Source organism: Topomyia yanbarensis, chromosome 2 (assembly GCF_030247195.1).
Source record: "Topomyia yanbarensis strain Yona2022 chromosome 2, ASM3024719v1, whole genome shotgun sequence".
Classification (NCBI taxonomy): domain Eukaryota; kingdom Metazoa; phylum Arthropoda; class Insecta; order Diptera; family Culicidae; genus Topomyia; species Topomyia yanbarensis.
In genome coordinates, this window is record NC_080671.1 from 374,197,669 (window position 1) to 374,221,736 (window position 24,068).

The 24,068-nt window shown below is 38.7% G+C and overlaps 1 protein-coding gene across 1 annotated transcript in view; it reads left to right on the top strand.

The window, feature by feature from the left end:
• LOC131684595 (zinc finger TRAF-type-containing protein 1 homolog) overlaps positions 1–14,941 on the top strand; it is a 35,039-nt gene extending 20,098 nt beyond the window's left edge. Inside the window, exons 2-6 of the mRNA XM_058967601.1 lie at positions 5,855–5,913; positions 6,004–6,395; positions 6,490–6,650; positions 6,716–6,918; positions 13,476–14,941. Coding sequence (XP_058823584.1) covers positions 5,855–5,913; positions 6,004–6,395; positions 6,490–6,650; positions 6,716–6,918; positions 13,476–13,503 — 843 coding nt within the window. The 3' untranslated portion in view covers positions 13,504–14,941. The remainder of the gene's footprint in view (positions 1–5,854; positions 5,914–6,003; positions 6,396–6,489; positions 6,651–6,715; positions 6,919–13,475) is intronic.
• The last annotated feature ends 9,127 nt before the right edge of the window (positions 14,942–24,068 follow it).

A 24,068-nucleotide genomic window follows, 5' to 3' on the forward strand; every position in this document is an offset into this window, starting at 1 on the left:
GCCTTCAGAACTATCAGTATTCCTATTGTGAAAACCCAACAGTGGATTGGTTATGAAAGCACTTTTAATTTAAAATAATGAACATTATTGTTTCTTTTTTGAACCAGAATATTAGTCAGTCTAGTGATTGAAATTGCTCGCAAAAAATTTCGAAAATAGTTTACTTATGCTGATTTCGTTTTTAAATCAGAGTTGCTCCAGGTTCGCTCGGAGCTGTCACTTTTGTTTGGAAACTGTAAACATTAGAGCGAACCTAGGGCAACTCGATTCTAAAACCGAAGACAGCATTAGATCACAATGCTTCGGTATCGTATTGTGGTTATCACTGGAAATAATTAAAAATTGCGAAAAAGCAAGATTGCGAAACCGCCATTTTTAAGATTTCTCACGTGTTTTTTGTAAACGGCCAATAAGCATACTGTCAAAAATCACTTTGAGAGAAAATTCCAGACAAACCGTAATTCGTCAAGACTGGATGTTAACATTTTATGAAAAAGAAAAGTCTTCTCTTTCGTTCGCTGCTGTGATTTATAATCGGCGATTATTCGTTTTTCTATAGAATTTCCTCCCAAAGCGGATTTTGACAGTATGCTTATTGGCCCTTTTAAAAAAAATCGCGTGATTTAACCTTTTCAAATCCGCAATGTTACAAAGCAGAAAAAAATTCATCGATATATGAACATTTTTCGAACAACTATTCTACCGTTATAAGCATATTTGTCCCATGTTCTATGGGATTCCCTATATTCATGGGACAATTATGCGTAGAACGGCAGTATTGGTCTTGAACCAAAAAAAGCTTAAGAAAATGCAAAGGAATCGTGTAAGGAATAAAGAAAGCTCACTAATAGGATATCAATAAATTACATGGGTGGCGAATAAATAGTAACAAATACTTTCCAATTTTAGACCAGCAGGTAGTGAAGAGGTAAATAAATCCATGAACTTCATGGTCATTTCATGACCGTCCGATTTCTGACTGTTACCGCGACGGTAGCTCTTGGTTACCCTATACACAGAGATGCGTCAAATGCAATCGACCCAGCAAGCACTGACAGATAAAAGACGATCGTGAACAAACAATAGTCATATTATATTCCTCTTTGATTGAATCAAGAACCAAGAATTATTTGATTTAGAATAGAAACTTCATTTACATTTATAATATTGTTTTCGGTTTGAGACCACAATACCCGAACTAGATCAATCACTGATGATTGTGAGTAGAGTGAAATTATTATTGTACCATTTTATTAATAAATTTTATTCAGTTGAAGCTGATCAACACAACCAAACTAGGCCTTTCGATCTGCTATCAAAATTCAGTCAATTATAATTCGTTCATCGCAACACTGACCATTGCGTATATTTTGCGTGACGTTTGTTCTAAACTTTGCGATTGGATCCAACAGTATATATTTTCAATTCTTTCGCTATTTTGGTTCGATTGCGTCGCGTGCTAATCTTCGGTGAAAAGCACAATAGTTTCAAAACTAAGAGCTCTGCTCATTTGGATACATCAAATTTTAACTCGTTGGGATACGTCAAATTCTTGTCATCCTCACCCATGTAGACTGCTCTAATCTTTATGTGGTTTTCGAAGTGTTTTGAAAGTGAAAACTTATTTTACATCGCCTGATTTATAATGATTTATGATTATTCGAAAGAAAGCATAAATGTGACGAAATAACGTAAACGTCATCGATTACCCGCCTCAACGTTAACGAACAAAAGCTGTGTAAACAATCGTTGTTTTAAACCAAAACAACGATACCTGAAAACACATTCAGGCAGTCCTTTATCGCTGGATGTTGGTGGCTTGAATTAAAACTTTTTGAATGTAACGTCGCTAAATCTCTCTGGATAAAGATTCGCCATCTCTTTCGATTGGTTACCATTTATCTGTCAGTGTCATTACGAACGAGCACGAGATCTGTCAATGACCCACGTTCAAGAAGGATTCGAAGCGATTCACTTCGGATTGAGTGCTTTTGACAGGTCTCGTGCTCGATTGGAATGATACTGACAGATGAATGGTAAAGAATCGATAAAGATGGCGGGTCTTTATCCAGAGGGTTTCAGGGTCCTTAGTCGAATGGTTGGATGTTGTTGGCTCGAATCAAAATTTGTCGAAAGTAAACAAAGTTCATTTCATATCGTCAAACTGGCACCCAGGTGGTGAAATCGTTAGAATTCAACGGGGTGCTGGAGCGTTGCCAGGAAATTTTTATTTCCCAGATTAAATTTTGGGAAACTTCCCAGTCAAGCTCAGCCGGAATGCTGGCTGGTTCTAATTCGTATTCCGGCTCCGGTGACACAACCGATACTAGCTAGAATCAGTTGTGTTACTAGTGCCGGAAAACGAATTAGAACCAGCTGGAACTCCGGCTCATTTACGGTTGAACTTTACGGGGTTCCGGTAACCATCCGATATTCTTAAGGAACCTCTGTTTAAGGGGTACCATTTCGATGCGGCTTAGCCGCATAACCGAGGCTTAGGAACCGAAGCGGCGCAAAGTCGCTGAGAATCCGCCGGGCGAGGTGGTCACCAACCCGCAGTCGGAAGCAAGCGAACCTGTGATCCACTCGTTTGCCCGGTTTACTCAAACATAGGGGCTATCCCTAGTTTAAGTCCGACTGAGCGGTAGCGAAGTCGGACAGCACGCGCAAAAGCGATGTGGCGTAGCCACATTGGGTGGTTGAAACAAAATAAAATTGGCAACGCTAGCAAAATGTAAACACAAATGAACACTCTTGATGAACCTATCGTCAATTGACATTTCGACGAGTTTTGATTCGAGCCAATAATATGGGCCCTAGTCGAATGTAAACAAAGTTCATTCTGTAGCGTCAAACTGGCGCCCTGGTGGCGAAATCGTAAGAGTTTTATTTCGCAGATTATGTGTTAGGAAACTTCCGGAAATCATCCGATGCCCACCAGGAACCTCTGTTTAAGGTGTGTCAGTTCGATGCGGCGGAGTTTTGATTCGAGCCAATAATAGAAGGCCTTCTCTAGTACCTTGATGTTTGTGGAATGAAAGCTTGATTTGAAGCTATCAAATTATTAATTTTTTTTTTAGAAATTCATGCTCATATAAACCGCTCGACCATACTCGACACATCAATCTTTTGCTTACCATTTATCTGTCAGTTTAATTCCAATCTAGCACGAAACCTGTCACTGGACATAGTTGGAGATATTCGAGAAAATTTAACTCGAATGGAGTGACACTAAACAAAAGTAAACAAAATATTGAGATGTAGAATCTGTATTAAGTGATTCAAGTGTTTCTAGTTCACAATTTAAAAAAAGCCGTGCTGCATATGAGCACCCATCTTTGTTCACTTTCTTATCTGATTTTTGCCACACTTTTATTGAACACTGCCAAAATTTCCCAGTGCGTATCGAAGGACGTAAACGTGGCCGAGTAACTAATGGAAGAGAAAATAAGCAGAGCATTTTTTTTTTATTTTGATGTAGAGAAATAGACATCACAGGCAACGCGTCGATCAACCTGTTCATTAAACAGGTAAGCAAAATCTGACGATCCGAATTTTCAGTTAAAATAAATAAATAGCAGCAGCACGCAAATTAATTTAAATGAAAGTAATAATCTGCAAACTTTGCAGTTAGACAATTTGATCCGAACTACGGCTCACAGAAACGCGAATTGACAGTTTTTGATGACGTCAGAGAAATCGTGGAGATAAACGTATTTCTCGAAAGTTGATAATTAACAATATTTAAGCTCTTACGGTGGAAAAAATAATGTGTAATGGATTCTTGATGTAAATTACGCCATAATTACACTAAATACAGTAGATATTCAGCGCATTTATGTGATTATTAGCGAAAAGTGGCAATTTGGCTGCAGCCATAGAAAACATCTAATCGTAATTTTCTGTTCCCAGCAAAGGTTTTGGACATCGGGATAGCTTCCTTGTGGTCTACCAGGTGCCGATCATCCGTTAGCAGCAAAGAATATATCAATTTCATTTAATTGTTTTCGCCGACGATTTCTATGACACCCGATCGTCAAATGTTTACACTCTAACGAGCTAGCCTTGCACATGTAAGCCGTGGATCCGAACGATACACCAACCTAGCTGACCAAGCGGGCAAATTTTAAAAAAGTTCTGTCTTCCCATGACCGGTTCAACCTGAAATATGTACGCATCTCGTACTCTCACCGCATGCTCTCGGAATAGAGAAGCTGCATGAGCGACTGCTGGAACAGCAGCGTGAGTGTCATGGGCGCCGGCTTTTTCTATTTACCTTTTTGCACCGGTTCAAGTCAAATATTGAACCAATTGTGCAATTACAGTTCAAGTTAATTCATATCTTGCTATGATTCATAAGTATTCAATGACAGAGTTTCAAATATTCGAATTCATTGAACGAAAATTGATCATATTCAATCGCTTTCATTTTCAATATTCAGTGACGCAATTGCACAAAGTGAAGGTGCAGCTAAGAATCAAACGTGTCAAAGTAGTCCATGGCACAATGTATTATTTTACATGCTTTACTAACATTTGAAAACATTTACCTAGATAATAAGAGAAATTAAGTGAATGAATAACATGGATTTTTGAATGAATAAAAATATAAAAGTACTGGGCAGGAACACCTAGATATAATATCCATCCAACAAATCAACGCAAAATATTAGAATTCGAGTGTTTCTGTGTTTGTGTGTGTGTGTGTGTGTGTGTGTGTGAGAGTGTGGAGCGATTGACCCAAATGAAGCGCGTGAGTATGCCATCTAGTTAAATAAGTGATCGACGTATGCGAGTGAATGTGTGCAAGGTGGAGGAGTGTCTCGGAGTTGGCCTTCGATAAACGTTCGCTAGCTTTGCATTCCTGTTATACGTAGTGATCGTACGTTAGGTTAGAAGGACTGCAAATTTAGTGAATTGAAAGCCAGATTCCTCAATGTATAGATAGCACAAGTTAGGAATGATCAAATCCGTAGCTCAAGTTTAAAGAATAATGTAAAATGTTTTCATCTGATTATTGAAGAGTCGATTGGAGATAACAATAGTGTAACGTAAAAACCAGTTATAAACTGCTAGTGAATCATTTGAAAATGTTAAGATAACAATGTAAGATCATAACCTAACGCTTAGAATGTAGGAAGCACATGTTTTTTATTTCATGAACTGACATAACTTAATATCTAGATTCGATAATTTCTGTGAAAACTTCACTACTCTCATTACTTAGCATTTTGTATCATTGTGCATTCTGCGATGTTCGAATTCATCGAAGAAAAACTAACGAAAATCAAATTAAGATGCCAACAAAAAAGAAAACGTGAATAAAACCTATACAATGTTTTGTACAAAACAAAAAGGTGAAATAAACAGTCCAGGACAATCGAATCGAGCAATGTTTTCATTTACTTGTTAGAGGTTAAGAAGGTTCCGGAAGTTCCACTTCGTTTCGCAATCCGCTCAAGTTGTGCAAATTTTCTCATTTCGGATTGAATGTCGAGTGAAAAATTCCTATATCACACCCAGTGGCTCGTGAAGGAAGAGAAAATAAAACATCCCACTTCAAAGCTGAATTTGATGTGTTTTAATCAATGCTGTTTTCCTTTTTCTTTCTTTTCTTTCCCCTACAGGTTGGGTTATTTTAGTAAGTTTCTCTCCAATTTTGTGGCAGAAAAAAACAAAAAAACTAAGCCCTATGATTTAGAAAAAAATACATATGACTATTCATTTTTCCTCTTTTTACTGCCAATAAAAAACAGCAAGGATACCAATGGTTTGTGGAGTTGGAGCTCACGAGTAACATTAACCAATTGCGTTTCTTTTTCTACTTCTCGCTTGCTCACGAAAATGCTTGCAGTGTACAATGGGTCACCTGATGTGCGCCGGATGCTTTACCCATCTGCTGGCCGACGGGCGGTAAGTTTTGGCTCGAAACATGTAACATTCCGCAATCCAATCCTAATCGAACTAACTTTGTCTCTTCCTTCTTCGATTTTCCCATACCAGGCTTCGCGATCAGAACGCGACCTGCCCAAACTGTCGCACTGAGATCAGCAAGAATAACTCATCGCGAAACCTGGCCGTCGAAAAGGCCGTTTCGGAGTTGCCCAGTGAGTGTCAGTACTGTGGCAATGAGTTCCCGAACAAGTCGATCGAGTATCATGAGTGCAATGAGTGCGAGGAGCGCCCGACCGATTGCAGCTTCGCTCGAATCGGATGTCAATGGCGTGGGCCAACCCACGAAGTTCCGTCGCATGAGGCCAATTGCGTGCATCCGAAGAAATCTGGCGCCGAGGTTATGGTAGCATTGCAGGCTCACGATGAACGTGCCGCCGAGGAGAAAAAACTTTTCCTTACCTTAATCGATCTGTTGAGTTACGAGAAGATTATCTTCAATGGTAGCATTACTTGCCACTTTGCCGTTTCGTGATCTGAGCGTGCTAACTTTGGGCGATTTATTCGCTTTCGTCTACCTTTTCCCTGTCATTTCAGATCTTCAAATGAAACCCTACCGTACGGATGAGTACGTACACCGTTTGTATTACGAGACTTCACGTTTTTCCGCTTTCAATCATCAGTGGGTGGTGAAGTCTATCATCAACAAGAGCCAACGTGACCCACATCAGTCTTGCGATCGGGATATCACGTACCAGGTATCATTAGCAAATTTATTTCTATGCCAAGGGGTCTCATTGTATTTCCTTTCACTTTATTTTAGTTGATTCTGAAGTCTAAAACTACTAGCCCGCTTTCGATGCACTTTTTCGTGCTGCGGGGCCCATTTTCGGACATCAAAGCCAAGACCCAAATATATAAGCATGATTTCACTGAGACAGAAACGGAAAGTCCGTTCCACCTGATGCCCCTGCCAGATACGGCGGAGTGCAACCGGCTGCTGGCAGCAAAGGCGATCAATTTCAGGTAAGTTTTTTTTATCATTGAAAATGTTTTAATCCACTAAAGGGCAACATTACCCCAGTCGACATCTCACTATCTCAAATCTTGTATTTATCGAATAAAAACCCAATTCGCAGGCAAGCTTTGTAGCACGTTTTGTGGCTTAATTTATTTCGCTTTCCTCGAATACAGATTGCCTGTCACATAAGATATTTCGATGCGAATTTCGACATTTTCTTTTTAAACGATAGTATACTTCGAAATTATTTGACTTTCGTCATCTCACTACAACTGAATTTGGTTAACAAATCCGACTTTTGGACGCAACTTTGCGAAACACCAACTTTTTTGGCAATATCGCTTTTTGAAATGTTGCGAGTTCTGGTCAAATTACCTTTAATCATTACCTCCATCTACTTACATACTGCTTCCTATCTGTTTCGCGTAGGTGATCCTATGTCAACCGATCCTTGAACCCGTTTAGTGCACTTGAAGTGATTGAATTACAGATTTTCTGCATTTTTTTTAGCTTCGAATTTTCCATGGGAACGAGCCAATTTTTTTATGCGTTTCCAATAGCTTAGCTTTGCCGAAACAAAACACGTAACTTTTTTATGTTACAACTACATTCAATTAACAAGGGTCTGGAAAAAGTGAAATAGTTTATTATTAAGAGACATAGTACTCGAGGTAGAGCAAGGTAGCAAAAGAAGAAAGTTTAGAAAAAACGTGGAATAAGATCATATGAACAAGCTCAGTTTTCCCTGCGACTAAACGTTGGGTTTTAATATTTCGTGTTCCACTCGTCAGTAGCTGACACCAACTTGCTGCCACTTAGACGTCATATCCAAACTGACATTAAATTGGCGCCAATGAATGAAACTTGAACGAAAAAAAATATCAAATAGAGCGCGGTTTTAAATGAACTTGATGGTGTATTTTTAAAACAAATGAGTTTCAAGTGGTTTAAAAATCAAATTATTTATAAATTGGTTATGGAATTTGCATTTCGACTTCGTCTCATCAGAATTCGACACTAACTTAGTGACAGGACTTAGCTAGCGCCGGATTGACGCTAGCTCCAAAAAAATCCGAAAACACTATTTGTGTTTCTGAGCGAACCTTTAGTGGCATGATGTCCCGCAAAAAAGGAATTCTGGTTAAACTGATGAGAATTCGAGAGAATTAATGAAATCGAAACTTGGTTTGCTATTTCAACTGTCTTAGTATCATCTTCGGAGATCCGCTTAAGCTGCTGTTTCGAAAATAGCGTACAGTAGGTTAACTGCATATTCTGAATTTCTGTTATTCGCGTTTGTTTAATGTGAGGTTGTCCTGTAAACTATGGAGTTTTGCTAAATTTTCCGATCACCAAAAATACAAATCGTTCCATTCGTAGCAGCTCAACTCTAAAATTGTTAGCTACTAAATCGCTGTTCATTCTTTTATAGATAGAGATTTAATAGCAAACCAAATTCAGACATGACTTAGGCGCCAGTCTTATTACGCGCCTCTAAATGAATTATGGGAACCAATCAGAATGTCGCTAACAAAACATAACAAACATTTTGCGTCTCTTACGCTAGATGTTAATACTTCGAAATATTTTGTTTTGGACGACGAAAGTTACTTCCCATTTTCGAAAACGTGCATTTCCGGAAACGATCGAATTTTCAGTCCTTATTTTAATGGAAACAATATTTATACATTCCTTTAACATATATTTTGTTGATTTTCTTTCACGGAACAGATATGTGTCGACTTCGCGATGGAACAATATGATTTGTTTTTTTTTCCAAATTTTCAGAACAAGCCCGACGATTTAAAATGTTACATGAAAATATACTTGATTTTGCAACGTTTGGCCATAAAAAGTCAAAGTCGATACAATACGACATGGGATAGATATGCTTGGAACGGCAGTACATTTCTGAGTGAAGATATAGAATATAATTAGTTCAGACATTATTCCTACAGAAGGCAAAGCAACAAAAAATCTCGAATAAAACAACAAGAGTGGAAACGACGCTGTGGTCACAACTAAACAACATCGACCATTTTCGTGACAGCGATAAGAAAAAATTTCTTCGTGCTGATATGACTAGGGAAAATCGATAACTGGCCTTCGATCCCTCTCGCGAATGGTCAATTGTCAACCCTTAAACCGTGGGTTGTTCGGAAAATCAAAGTTGACCCTAACCTCTCACACTCAGACCTAACAATTTTAGCGTAAAAACCGAATACTATCCGCTGAGCTGTTGGCGAATCCGTCTCCGAAAATTCTACAAATGTTACTGCGAAAATAAATAACGTATCGATTTTGTTGGCTATTTTCGGCAAATTTGAGATTAAGAGAAACGAAAGCAATGAAATTGAAAGACGGATAGGTATTCTAGAGCGAATCAGTTATAAACTTATAACGGAAAACTAGAACTAGGCAGGCTCATATGGGCATGATCGAAAGGAAATGTGAAAAATTCTTTGCCTTCTGCAGAGTAGGAGTTGGGCGTTGCACCCAAGTCTACCGCATGGTCTATGGTAGAACATAACTCATCATCATGTTTTACCGCCGACGCCGGCTGATAACTGATTCGCTCTAGAATACCTATCCGTCTTTCAATTTCATTGCTTTCGTTTCTCTTAGTCTCAAATTTGCCGAAAATAGCCAACAAAATCGATACAGTAGAACCTTGCTGCAATTAAAACATAGTAACATAGAAAATAAATAACTCAAACGAAGCCCAAACAGCAGTCAAAATCCGTGTTTGTCACGAACGAGACTACGAATTTGAAAGTGCTCAAAATGGGGTGCCATTCACCCTTTATTGAGTCTCATGATGATCTAGTTACGACAATGGATCGCAGATCATCGTAAAAGCTGAGTCCAACAAATTGTTCCCAGTTCCGTCCAATAAACAAGCAATGAGTAATAATGAAGATTGAGGAAATAGTTACCAGTTGATCGGATTAAGAATTAATTGGATAAATCTGATAAAACTAAATAAGTCGCGAGGAAAAGCATTTTATATACTCATTTTAGGTCGCTCACCACGAAAACAATATTCATTCTTTTTATCAAAGAAGCGTCATAGAGATTTTTTCGAAAAGCAATGAATCATTACGCTACATTTCTGCTTAGTGGAGAACAGATTTGATAAAAACTCACTTTTCTCCACTAAGGAGAAAATTTGTTTAAACCCATATTTGCGCATAAAGGGTACAAAACGTATAACTAAATTGGTTATTAAATTTGCGTTTCGACTACGTCTCATCATATTTCGACATGACTAAGGTTGACGCTAGCTCCAAAAGTGAAGACACTAATTGGGCTGCTGAGCAAATCCCTAGGCAAGTGTGATTTCTCGTAAGAAAAGGACTTAATTTTCATGCTTATAAGAACTATGAAATCGAAACATTTGTTTTTGGTTAGGAAGTCAATGCAAGATGTACTAAGTTATATTTCTCCATAGTTTTTACTATTAGTTTTTACATAAATACATACATACATACATACTATTTGGCACAAGTTTAGAGCGTGTAAGGTCGTGTCATCTAGTCTGTGTAATCCTATGGAAAATCATCCTAGCATCGCCTTGGAACCTACGTCACATTGGCGAATTTCGCATTGAATCCGTTTCTGTCTCTTCCTAATCTCCTTTCTGGCTCCTAGGTCCAAAGCGGATCAATAGACTATTATTTGATATGGTAAACATACTAGCAGTGTTAGTCTTTACTCGCGAATACTTTTTCCTACAGCTGTGCTGTTTCATCTTATAACAGAATTTGATTATCCCTGTTCTAGTCAATATACGTATTCCTTACATTATGGACCAGGCAAACCATCAAATTTTTTTATTATTATCCTGAGTAGCTAGACGAGTGAAGGCATTTTAGGGTTTCACAAAAAGAATCTCTGCCCATAAAGGCCATAAGAATTATTCATCCACTATTTCCCACAAGGTTTGCTCGAACCGATTGTCCGCCTGGTTCGAATCGAACAGACCACTCCGACCCGAAAGGGCTTGCTTATCATTTCTGGGAGCCGGTGTGTTTGGTCGAGTTAAATAATCGTAAGAAAAAAGTCCTGAATAATTATCTATCTCTAAGGTGCCAGTCCTGCACTCCTTTCCTGAACTAGCCTCATACCCACGGTCAAAAGAGTTGACAACTAGTAGGATCCACATGTCCCCCACCCAAACGAATTGATCAACTTGCAAACAAGGCAGAAGGCTTCCGAACCAATGAGAATGGACCATGCCAGTCGAAGGCCACAGGCCCAGCGCCATATCGTACAGTCCCTGAAATTAAGAGTATTGTTTGTTATCCTGCTCCCAACAATGCATGCTAAGTCGTCAGTGATGCAATTAAAACTTCGCATTGATTGAGCTTCTGTTTTCTTCCTGATCTCTGGGGTCCCCTAGGTCTGAAGCGGATCAGACTAAATCATAGAACGCTGTCAACCGTAATGTAAACGAATACGAAATTCCCTCCAGCTATTCTTCCAGTTATGCTTTCTGTTCTAGTGTGTATTAATGATTGCTTAAATGATTTTTGCATCAGATTGAATTATTCTGTAGTAACACCACTATGCTTGTTTAATATAGTGGATATCAGACTTCCCATTAACATCGACAAGTTTGCACATGTGTACAAAATTTCGTGCACGCGTTCAACATCAAACATGCTTTACTTTACAGGTTTGCCTCGAACATCGAACCCAATCGAACGGTGTGCAAACTTAGGTTTAAACATTGTGCGCGTACACCGGGTGCGTACACAAGAAAGATACACACAAAACAAAAACGAGATAACGCTAGTGATAATGAGTGCAGGCGAACATGTGTACGTGTTTTTGTACGTATTAGCGTGTTCGAGTTTGCACACGAAATGCGGGTTTAAGATGAGCACAGAACTAGAGCGAACATGGTGTTCAATGTTCATTTGGGAAGACTGGTGGATGCTGTTAGTTGTGATCCTCCTCATCAGACGACCTCTCGTCCTCACTCCTAGTTTTCCTAACTTTGTTAAATGTTTCTCCCGTCGGCTATACTATTTGCTTATTTGATTCAATTAGGAAGAAAAAGTTTAAAATACTTGTTTTGCTATTTGAGCTAATCTCCGCTAGACCACTACGGTCATCATATTGGCATAATCCATACTAGTAAAAAAAGTTCCTGGGTCTGAGGGTTAACTAATTTGTAAATGGTTAGAAGCGTGTATAGTGTTATTTTAAAGCAATTAATCATAGTGTTATGTCTGTTTGTCAGTGCTTATGCTAGACGACTGTTAGGTCAAATGGCCAACTACCATATAATGTCTCATGTCAGACGATGTTGTGCTAAAAGACTTTATGCCGAACAGGATAGTCTTGCTCAAAGTTGGGACAATTCTTCAAGTGTAAACTGGGCAGACGTAAAGAGTCATTTTCATGAAGATTCAATGGACTGCTCATGTTTGAAAGAAGGAATCAATTGCTATGTTTAAGTAAATCGGGTAAGCGAATGGATAACTGGCTTACCTGCGAGGAGCCATCGCTTTCGGCAGCTCATCCTTAGCAACTTAACACCACATCACTTCAATTACTTCGATAATGCACAAAGTTTTGGTTTCACCATATAATCTTACTTAAATAACACTGTTTCATTCTTTTGAATCTTAGGAAGGGGCGCTACCGCTTCCTATGATTGTTGCTCAATGTCTCTCAAAAACACCTGTATTAGATTCTGCAATTTGTTCTACATGTTTCCTGGACAATAGTTCTTTCTGGGGAAAACACTTCGAAATTTTATTTTGTGTGGAATGTGCACGAATCGAAAGCGAAGAATATCGTTTGATGGAAGTGGGAACGAGTACAGTCTTTATTCGTTGGTTGGGCCACATCCTATGTCCAACTAACGAATTTGAATCGTGCTTTTTAGTTGGGCAATTGTCCAACTAGCAGAGGTCCAACTAAAAAGCGGTCCAGTTCAAAAGTGACCAACCAGCGAATCACGACTGTAGTAAGTTAAAAAGATCAAATGAATAAAAAATAAAGCTTTTCTGGGGAATATCTTTCTGGGAAATGGTGCATTCTGGGGGATGGAATTCTGGGGAATGGTACATTCTGGGAACTGACTTTCTGGGGAAGGGTATTTTCTGGGGAATGGCTTTCTGAGGAATGATTTTCGGAGAAATAACATACAATCTAAAAAAATTTAAAAATATTTTCAAACTACTGTTCATGTTCCAAAGTAGGTAAAATCTAGAACACAGTTAGCTGCATAGCAGGTCTTCTAACAATAATTTTGGTCGGTAAAGTACGAGGTTTTCTTTTTTATTTTCCGGGAAATGGCATTCTGCGTAATGGTTTTCTGGGAAATGTTACATTCCGGGAAACGGTTTTCTGGGAAATGATATATTTCGGGAAATGGTTTTCCGGAAAATGGTATTCCAGGGAATGGTATTCCGGGAAATGACGTACAACCGAGTGAAATAATTATGGTCATTTTTAATTTTCAATACAAGTTCAAGTCGAGTGCCCATGCGTAACGACAGTTCTGCAGTTTATACACCCACTAACCCGCGTTGTAATCTCTTTCCAGGTTGATCATGTTTTTGGCTTCTAAGTAATTGCCCGGATCCAGAACACATTCGTGATTGATTGGTAACATGTTGCATCAACATTTTATTTTAGATTGAAATCTTTTAGCGCCGCATGAAGTGAGGTAACGATGATAAGCGTTTTTTGCCTTTAACTACGGGAGCTCGATAGCTCGTAATAATCTCATTATGTTTTACATTCATCTACCTACAAAAGCCAAATTTGTTTAGATAGAGCTAGTGATTTTATTTGTTTGTTTTTCTTTCACTAGACATAATTCGAAGCACGGTTTAGCTGTGCTATCCCACTTGAACTAATCGCATTTGGCAATTTTTTAAAATTATTTTTCGAATTCACGACCAAAAATCGCACAAAAATAAATCTATTTTATGAATATTGAATACGTTCGGTATGTAATAAATCTACGTTTTTTAAAGAATGTTAGCAACAATAAATTAAATCTAAACAAATACAACCATTGCAAACATTAAGTTACAAATATATCAAATGCAGTGCATGACACCCCTCACCAGAAAAAAGAAAAACAATAAACAAAACAGCGAATAAAATAGTTATTATATAGTTAATTATTTTTTGTTTCCCCCTAACATTGCCAATCGTAGATGTCACCATTCGCTGTTTTATTGTGCAACTTTCCACTACCAATATTCGAAACCGAATGCCATTCTGTATAAAGAAATATTAGGAAATCACGCGCCATATTCGATACGCGAATTCGATTTGAATCTACGTAGAATGTCCGTTTCCATTAGTTAATGGTGGCTGTAGTTTTCAGACCGGGAAAACTGTAGTGTTGTAACTTGTCAATAATGTTTCCGTATCAATAAGTTCGCTAATCAGATTTTGTGATACGAACGTTCGGGAAGAAGCTGTACTGTTTCTTTCGGTACGTTCGGACAATAGAGAAAAAGTGCAGCAGCAGATGTTAGCAGGAGGGAACCATTTCTTCTAGATACTAAGAACAAAACAATTTAATTAAAACAAAGATATATATTTAACTATGTTTTAAGGCAATATGCCGAAAAGTGATATAATAATGCTATCACGAGCTATGTATGTATAAAATATATAATAGTGGGTAAAATCACTCTTTCTTTACGATATACTCTATATATAAGCAAACCCATTGCATATAGCAATTGATAAAGCACCTGGCAATATTTCATTTGTGCAAGCGAGTTAGAAATTGTGATTATCTCAGTTATAACTCAGTCAACACTTTTAGTATAGTAATGCTTCGCTATCGGAGTATTTTCATCTTATTATAATGAACTTAAGTGGTTTGAAGAGATATAATTTTAATAGATGCTAAGATATATTTATATTTCCCCATATAACATAGCCTAAGGATACGTCATCGGTAAGATGTTTTTTTTCTTTTACCTATTTTATTTACCCAGAAATTGTTTTGTTTTATTCTTGTAATAAACTTACCATTATTCTCAATTTGGTTGTAATGTCATCAATAAAACATATCCGAGTTTATCCGTGCGAAGCGAAAAGAGATACGTTGCGTAAAACTTCGACAGCTAATTTGAAAACGTCAGTTGTTTCATCCTATTCGAAATACGAGTAAAATACTAAAGACATTTTGTATCGGAAGTTATATTTGAAACTCATTTCTATTAATTACTTTAAACGAATTTCTGTTAAATTGGAGTTGAACGTTGATTTTCTGCTTTCAACGAACGCTTAGCTTAGTTGACCGCCCGTGAGTTTCCCGTGATTGATTATAGCCTGTTGAAATTTCAACGACCGTAGACAACAGTCAGTTATACTCAGGTAATACACTCAAGTTTTTTTTACGCGGTTTTTTTGCGCGGTATTTTTTTACGCGGATTTTGAAATTTACGCGGTTTTTTTACGCGGATTTTGAAATTTACGCGATTTTCATTTACGCGGATTTTGAAATTTACGCGGTTTTCATTTACGCGGATTTTGAAATTTACGCGGTTTTCATTTACGCGGTTTTTGAAATTTACGCGGTTTTCATTTACGCGGATTTTGGAATTTACGCGGTATCCATCAACGAGGTTCCCTTTAACGCGGATTCTTAAATTTAAGCGGTCTTCATTTACGCGGATTTTGAAATTTACGCAGTTTTCATTTACGTGGATTTTGAAATTTACGCGGTTTTCATTTACGCGGATTTTGAAATTTACGCGGTTTTCATTTACGCGGATTTTGAAATTTACGCGGTTTTCATTTACGCGGATTTTGAAATTTACGCGGTTTTCATTTACGCGGTTTTCATTTACGTGGCCTGTATCCCCCGCGTAAAAAAAACCCTGAGTGTATACTATTTTTGTCCGATTCGACGATGGTAACGACAACGAACAGTATGTTGTTAGAATCTGTCCGAATCACATGAAGTATTCGCTAGGTGGACTAAAATATTTCAGCGCTTACAGGTTGATGGTCATCTTTATCCAGTTCAATCATATTAGGAACTCACTAATGACAATGTTCAACAGATTAGCTAAGGCAAATAAAATCATTTTGTATAACAACCTACCGTATGCCTTGTTTGTCTTTGCATGCATATCAGCTGTAACTGATGCCATTGTAAGCTATGAATAAGCGTAAATGATCTTCTTAGTTTGACAGTTGCACCATGACGCAGTGGTAGTGTATTCATTTTTTGTCCCGCGTGCAAATATAGCAAAGTCATTTCAATCGTGGTAGCAGTGCCTTCGGTTCGAGAGCGAGACAAAAAAGGACAACTATCCGGGCAGGTATCCACAGGTCGTCCCAGGTCGCTGGTTTCGAAAGAAAAATTTGGCCTAATCCTATGCGTTCTATCAGGTAAATGAAAGGTGGATCAGCGACGGAAGATTGCGGGGCGAAGTCCCACTGCACTGGACAAATGCACACGATAACAAACTGCATTCGGGAGCTACGAGTCGAGCGCTGGGAGAAGATTTTAAACTGCCACAATTGAAAAAATCCGGCGGTCCTGTTCACAGGTGAGAGCATGTTTACCATCGATCCCGTCTCAAATTCCAGAACCGACCGTTATGTAAGCTGACTTCCAGTAAAAGACGTCGCCGACGTGTACAAACATGTATCCTTGACAAAGCATCCCATCAGTGTTATGGTGGCTTAGGACGGTAAAAATGAACCCAGTGTTCATTCCAGAATGCGACAAAGGTAATATGGAGGTCCACAACGGCATTTTAACCCATTATAACCCAGGGGTTTCAAAAAGTGAGCCAAATGCAGTGATATCTTCAATTCCACAAAAAATGTATCAAAGATTATGGGAAAAATAAAATCACCGCTTAAAATGGTTTTGAGAGTGAAAATATGTCGTGCAAAAAATTTCGCACGATTAAATAAAAACAACAAATTTTAAGTTGTTTGACATATTTCTTCGGATTTTCTGATAGACAACACTTCTTTTACACCTGTAGGAACGTTTTGTCACATAGTGGAACTATTAGCACGAATTCCAACAAAAAAATTCAATTAAATGTATTGCTTACTTTTCAGCCGCCATTTGCCCCAACTATACACGGTTCAAAAATGTAAACAAAATTATAAAAAATGCCAGTTGTCTTGTTTCACAATGAAATATGAGGTGCAATAATCCCATTAGTGCAATAATAAAGCAGTTAGATGCCAAAATTCTGCAGTAAATACGCGTTAAACGATGGATAGTTCTGCGTATGAAATTTCATACGCTAGGATATAATGGGTTAAGTATATTTTTCCGTGGATACGTTGCGTTGCGTTGCGCTGCGAAGCACGGTGCTATTCGTAGATTTAAGTATATTTTTCCGTGGATGAAAGAGAAATACGAATTGCAGCCGAATGTGGTATTTAAACAAGATGGGGCTCCATATCACACATCAAAGATAGTTGAGGGATCATCTGCCATTCTAGGCGATGGATATGTGGCCAGTTAAGGCACCGCAATTTTTTTGAGATCTCAAAGTCCCTCTCCTTTATATTGTGACAAATGTCAAAGTAAGCTCAGTTGCCAAATTTGACATCATCAGCGAAATTTTGTATCCCCGCCCTCTTTGCTTGAATTTTTGGCATTGATACTATGGAAAAATTAGAGGAAAAAATATATTAAATGCTATAACTTTTGAAGTAGCGCAGATTACAGTTTATACCATTTTTGAAAGAAAACATGGTTAGAATTTCATCGCAAATATCATCATTTCTCGAAAAATAGGCCTTTCTACACATTCCACAGACATCGATCCAAAATCCATCAAATGAACACTTGCATGTTTTGATCCGTCTTCGGGAAAATGTTTCGTTACCTCTGGTGTCTCCCCAGGGTTCCTACTTGGGCCGTCTTCTTTTCAGTTTGTACATAAACGACGTTTCTTCTATATTTAATCGCCTACAAGTGCAGTATATGCGGACGACATGCAACTCTTTATGAAAATAAGTAATACAAACGACGCTGAAGTATTTCATAATGAAATTAATCTATTTCATATATGGCATGTTAAAAGTTTACTACAACTCAACCCAGGGACAACTTGACTGATAGTGCTTGTTTCATATATGTACCACCGATTTGATGGTGGCGCTAGTATGCCTTCTCTGTACGACTACCGCGAACAACGACACGAAAAAGTTTCAAGAGAAAAGCGTGTTTCGTTACGTGTGTTATGAACGCCGTCAATGCGGTTAGAACAACATTTAGAAAAAGCGTATTCCAGAATGTGGATAAAGAAAACTATTATTAGAGAATAAATTTATCCCTGATTGGAAACCGTCAGCAAAGTTGCATAAATCTTATTATAAATTTAGCTGGAAGTCGTTGTTTTTGGTTTTCTTGTTGTGTGAAGTTTGTAATCGGTAAATCATTGGTGTTATAAATGAAATATAAATGAAAAAACATTTTGGCCAATGAAAGTAAATCACCAAGCTTAACAATTCGTGACCCTGCGACATCTTCTTTCAAGTTCATTAAGAACGTCAAGAATTCTAGTATTTTGATCAGGAGATAAACAACATATGAAGGATTTTCTACACATTTAGCAAAATTGGTTTTGAATAAAATTTGTGTGCTTTTATCAGAATTCTGGCAGCACACCAGTAGTGCTCGGTTTCAGCAAGAATGCTGCCAGGAATGTACAATTTTGTTCGACTTCGGCCAGAGTTTTGTTCGACTTTTGCAATAATTCTGTCCGGAAGATTGGTTTTGGTACCCGAATAGAAATGTACAGTAACAAAACCTTGATTTTCACTGCGACAGTACAATAATTTACAGTAAGTTTTAGTGTTATGCTACAATTCAAAAACAATAAACTTTAACGTTTTTATAGTAAATTTCAATGTAAAATAGACTTTTACAGTGAAAAAGGGGGGTGGTTATGTATCTTAACATTAAAAAACCTGTTTTAATCCACCTAGAGGTGCAATTGTGCCTTTCTCATTTCTCCAAACTATGATTTAATAGCTGGTTCGTACAATATAATATTATGGAAATGTCTTTCATTCTTATTACACCTTTTTGCATTCATCGCGGTATCGGTTTGAATCGGAGTTTTCTATGTGATCGCACTCCACAACCCGTAACTCCGGAGCTGGAAGTCGGATGGAGATGGAATTTAATATCAGTTTCCGGGGACGCAACACCTTTAGTTTGAGACTAAGTTGATCAAATCGGTCTAGCCATTTTCGAGAAACCAATATAACTGTTATTCTGAATTTGGATGCTTCCGGATGGCCAGTGTGGCCAAAGAGACTTTGAATGATTGTTGGTGACCTAGATCTACAAATATTTTAGCAACATGAATGTGTTTACATTTTGGAAAAAAATCGCAATATTCAACTGCATATTTTGCCTTCTATTTGAGACTTGGTTAGAGAAAATCGGTTCAGTCATCACCGAAGAACCGATGTGACTTTAATTGTGGAATATGCCCGGAATTCCGGACTTCCGGAATCGTCGATAGTGGACAATATATTCAATGAATGTTTGATTGGCAATCAGTGATCTAGATCTGCGATTAGAAGTAGTTTGGTGACCATTTCAATAGTTTTTAGCCTCTGAGGTATTACGATTGTACCGATTTATATGGGAAATTCCAGTGTATCCTTACTAACACCCCTGTAACTCCGGAAGCAAGAGTCAGAACCAAATGAAATTCAGCAGCAGTCAACGGTATTACTGTATCTTTCATTTGAAATCAAGTTTGTAAAAGTCGGTAGAGAATTCGTTGGGGAATGGGTGTGATATTAGCTTAGGAACATGGCGGGTTCCCCGGGGGCGTCATGAACCGTCATAGGTGGCCAATGTGGTCAAAGCAGCTTTAATTGATCATTAGTGATCCAGACCCGCAAACTAGAGTAATGTTACATCAATTTTAATATGTTTTACATCATTTGAACATCATGGTGGTACCAGTTTATATGGGAATTTGCTGTGTGACCGCACTCTTCAACCCGTAACTCCGGAACCGGAAGTCGGATCAACTAAAAATTCAATAGCAGCTTATGGGAGCGTTATACTTTTCAGATGAAACTAAGTTTGCGAAAATCGGTTCAGCCATCTCTGAGAAAATTGTGTGAGTTTAAATGACACACACACATACACACACACACACATACATACACACACACACAGACATTTGCCGATCTCGACGAACTGAATCGAATGGTATATGACACTCGGCCCTCCGGGCCTCGGTTAAAAAGTCGATTTTTACAGTGATTGCATAGCCTTTCTTTATATGAGAAAGGCAAAAATCAGTTTTTCTCCATACATTTTTTTCTCGAAAACAGTAAAATTTAATGTAAATGCATTGTATCAGTTTTTTGCTGAACAGTGAAATTTATTGTTACATGAAATTTTATTGTAAATCTACTGTGAGAACTTGGCATCGAACAATGTTGTAACAGTAATAACTATAATATTTATTATTTTATGATTGTTTGTAGGGTAAATGGTATTGTAAAATTCTATCCGGGTGTGGATCCCTTCAGAATTTTTCTGGCATTTTCCTAGGCTCTACCGGAAGATTTCATACCTTAGGAGATGTTGATTAGCTTCGATAGATTTTCGGAAATTCCAATATAAGTGGTAGTGGCTTGATTTTGAAAGTCATCTTGTATTTCCGAATTGTTTTTTTTTTTAAATATGGAAAATAATAAATGAGATGCGCCTTTTCAAATTTTGATCCATTCGAGCCGCCATGACATCACCAAATCACCACAAAATTTGCTTATGAGTTCAATATATGGGAGATGTCAAGTCGTCCCCGGGCTGCTACAACTCAACATAAAAAATGGTATTCGATCGCCTTCAGCAGAAAATTTTATTCCCAATCACCATTGATTGGGAATAAAATTTTCTGCTGAAGGCGATCGAATACCATTATATGTGAATATATGTCCATACATATATTTGGAAACCAACTTGTGATAAAACGTAAAATTGTACGAGATTTAAGCGTAACCTTCGACTCTAAACTTACATTTGTTGAGCATTGCTATATGTGTCAAGCTGATGAAGTTTGCTCGCTTTCGCGACACCGTTTCTTCACTTGGATGTGTATCGTTGCTATCGCTTGGAATACGGATGACGTCTGTGCTGAAATAAATATCCAAGAATAACCAGCAAACTTCGCGTTATTCCGCTTGTTAAAAAGGCATAGGTGTCAGTACTTTGAACTTAATATCCTTCAAAGTTGGTGTTCACCCAAAGTACCGTGATGCAGCTCTTAACCCCAACACATGGTTTCAAGGCATACTGTTCAGGGAATTTGAGGATAGCAGCCGTACCCAGAACATTTGGTATCCGCCTGTAGAAGCAGCATGTAATCCGCTAATGCAACCCGGCCTATCAACGAACCCTGCAGAGGACTCCGCAACGATTGACAAAGCCACTATACCAAACAACACCGCCATTGTGGAGGAGTGTTGATACTGATCGCATACTAGGACGCAATGAAGTTGGTGCTATGGAAGTCCTCAATCCCCCCGCTACAGTCGAGCCCTTACCGCCAGGGTTCAGCAGTCGTCCCGGTCCTGTATGTGTGGGTGGGGTCTCCCAAGCCGCCTTTCTCGGCAAGTATTATACAAGTTGTAACGATACAACGGTTGAACCGACTTACGCTTCTAGCTCATCGGAATCCAACGCATACTGGGACGCACCGCAGTTGGCACTATGGAAGCCCTCGATCCCCTCGCCACAGTCTGAAATTGCAGCCAGCGATCATCAGTCGTCCTGGTTCTGTGCGTGGGATGGGTGAAAGGATCTTCCAACCCGTCTCAAATGACAAATATACATCCGATCCGAACACTTCAAGCGCTGATGCATTCTTCGCTTCCAGTAAATTGCCTTTTGCTCCGACCTCTTGTGACCAAATGTCAACCATGTATTTTGCCGACCACAGTTGACCAAGCGACCGCCGAGACGTGGCTCGACAACCATACTCTATCTCTCCAGGTGTTTGGTACATCATTCGATGTCTACCGCTCTGACCGCAACGCCCTCAACAGCCAAAATACGCTGCGGGTGCGCTTTCGCCATAGTATAAAAGCCCGGGTGATCAACGATGACCGGTGGGCGAGCTCCGAGCAAGTGTGAATATCAGTGACATTTGCCGATCGCAATCTGTTCCTGTGTGTTATATATTTTCCACCTGACAGAATTCGTGATTTCAGCCTGATCGATGTACATCTTCCTCCCGTTTCTTTCATCACCTCGATCGCCGCCCCGTCTGATGATATTGTTATATTGGACGACTTCAACTTACCTGGCTTGCTGTGGTGCCAGGAAAGTAATGGATTTCTACGACGGGATATCGAAAGTCGTCTTCAGTCCAGTATGTGCGTCATCATCCCCTACTTCCCTTGTACTCGCTGATAACCTAGGAGTGAATTTTGAGGACTTTTCAAGCTCTATCATCTACGATTTTAAAAACGCTGACTACGACAGCACAAATCCCCGACTACATACGGGGACGTGCCATTTGAGCCAATATATTCTGATTCCTGATCGTTAGCTGTTGGATATAAACTGGATCGACAATCTTAACAATGACAACGCGAGCGAAGCAGTGATGACGTTTTCTGACATTCTTAACTTATTCTTAATCGACCATGTGCCACAACGAACAATTAGCACCAATCAACACCCTGCCTGGCTATCAACCGTCCTTAGACGATTAAAAGCTGCTAAACGAGCTGCATTTAAAAAATTCTCGAAAAACAAGACACTTGCATTACGAAACTACTACTTTCAACTCAACCACGATTTTTTTATTTTGATGATAGAGGTTTTAACCTTAGGGTCATTCGCGTCTTTGTCGGGCTAGAGAAATCTCTTTTGGAAAAATCTCTAACCCTATGTGCGGGGTTGGGAATCGAACCCAGGTGAGCTGCGTACAAGGCAATCGATTTACCAACTACGCTATGCCCCAACCACGAATACAAACAGCAAAGCAGACGCGCCTTTTTAGACACCAGCCAAACATCAAGCGTCAATTGAAATCTAAGTCCAAGTCAGGGAGATTTTGTTCTACTATATTTACACACGATTGCACAATTTCCTATATTCGTTGGCCGAATGAAGTGCGCTAGACAAACAAAATTTTTAGCTCAAGCCAAGCATGAACCACGTTAGAGAATGTTGAAACACAACCAAGTCCACGCGTTAAGCGAGGGTGAAGAAATCGGCCCTCAAACCGGGCCTAAGCGCCAAGCGAGGGTGAAGAAATTGACCCTAAGTATTGAAATTGTCTAAATCGCATTCACAAATTGCGCTTGTCCCTAGGGGCCACCAGCGCAGGCGAGTACCGAAAACGTTAAAATATTCAATTCGCCCTATGAATTCGTCCGATAATGTTCGGCCGTCTTTTTAGACTGAGAAACATATTTTCATCGTACACGGATACGAACAACAGTTGTTACTAACTGTTACTGTTGTAACAGTAGTTACTACTCTTTTGACTCAATCTCGGGGTATCGTGGAATAAGGTAAAATTAGGTAAACCGTGTTGAAGGTAGTTTCCCTTTAACCACGGCAAAAACCACAACTCATTGACAGGTTTTTTATACTCAACCTTGAGTTAAATATGCCTTAATTTAAGTTGAATCTATCTAATTTTGACTATACCTAAAAACTCAAAAGAACCTTATTCCATGGAAGGCCTCGACTGAGTCGAATCTCTCTTTTTGTTTTTGACAACACTAATAAGTGCGAAAGCGACGCAAAACTCAAAACTACCGAAATTTAAGTTAAAAGAATTTATTCTGCGGGTTGTTTTATTTTTCCGTGTATATTTTGTTCGATGTTTTCTTCCGGAAGTCATGACTGTTTTATGAAATACATTATTTGTACGTCTATGGAGTGCATGAATAAAGATAAATGAATGCATAAGCCTACCTATGACATTCTAAAGCGTTCAATGACATCGTGAGAAGGCTGGTTCATATGCCGAGACTTATGAAATTCTCAGGTCCTTTTTGCTCGGTGCAGTACACGGCCTCGTTTCTGTGAGCCATGGTTCCAGTACACACAGCGAAATACATTTCGGCAACACTGCAAGCGTCCCTCGAAGACAGAGCTGCCATTTATACAGATTTATCTATTATTTAG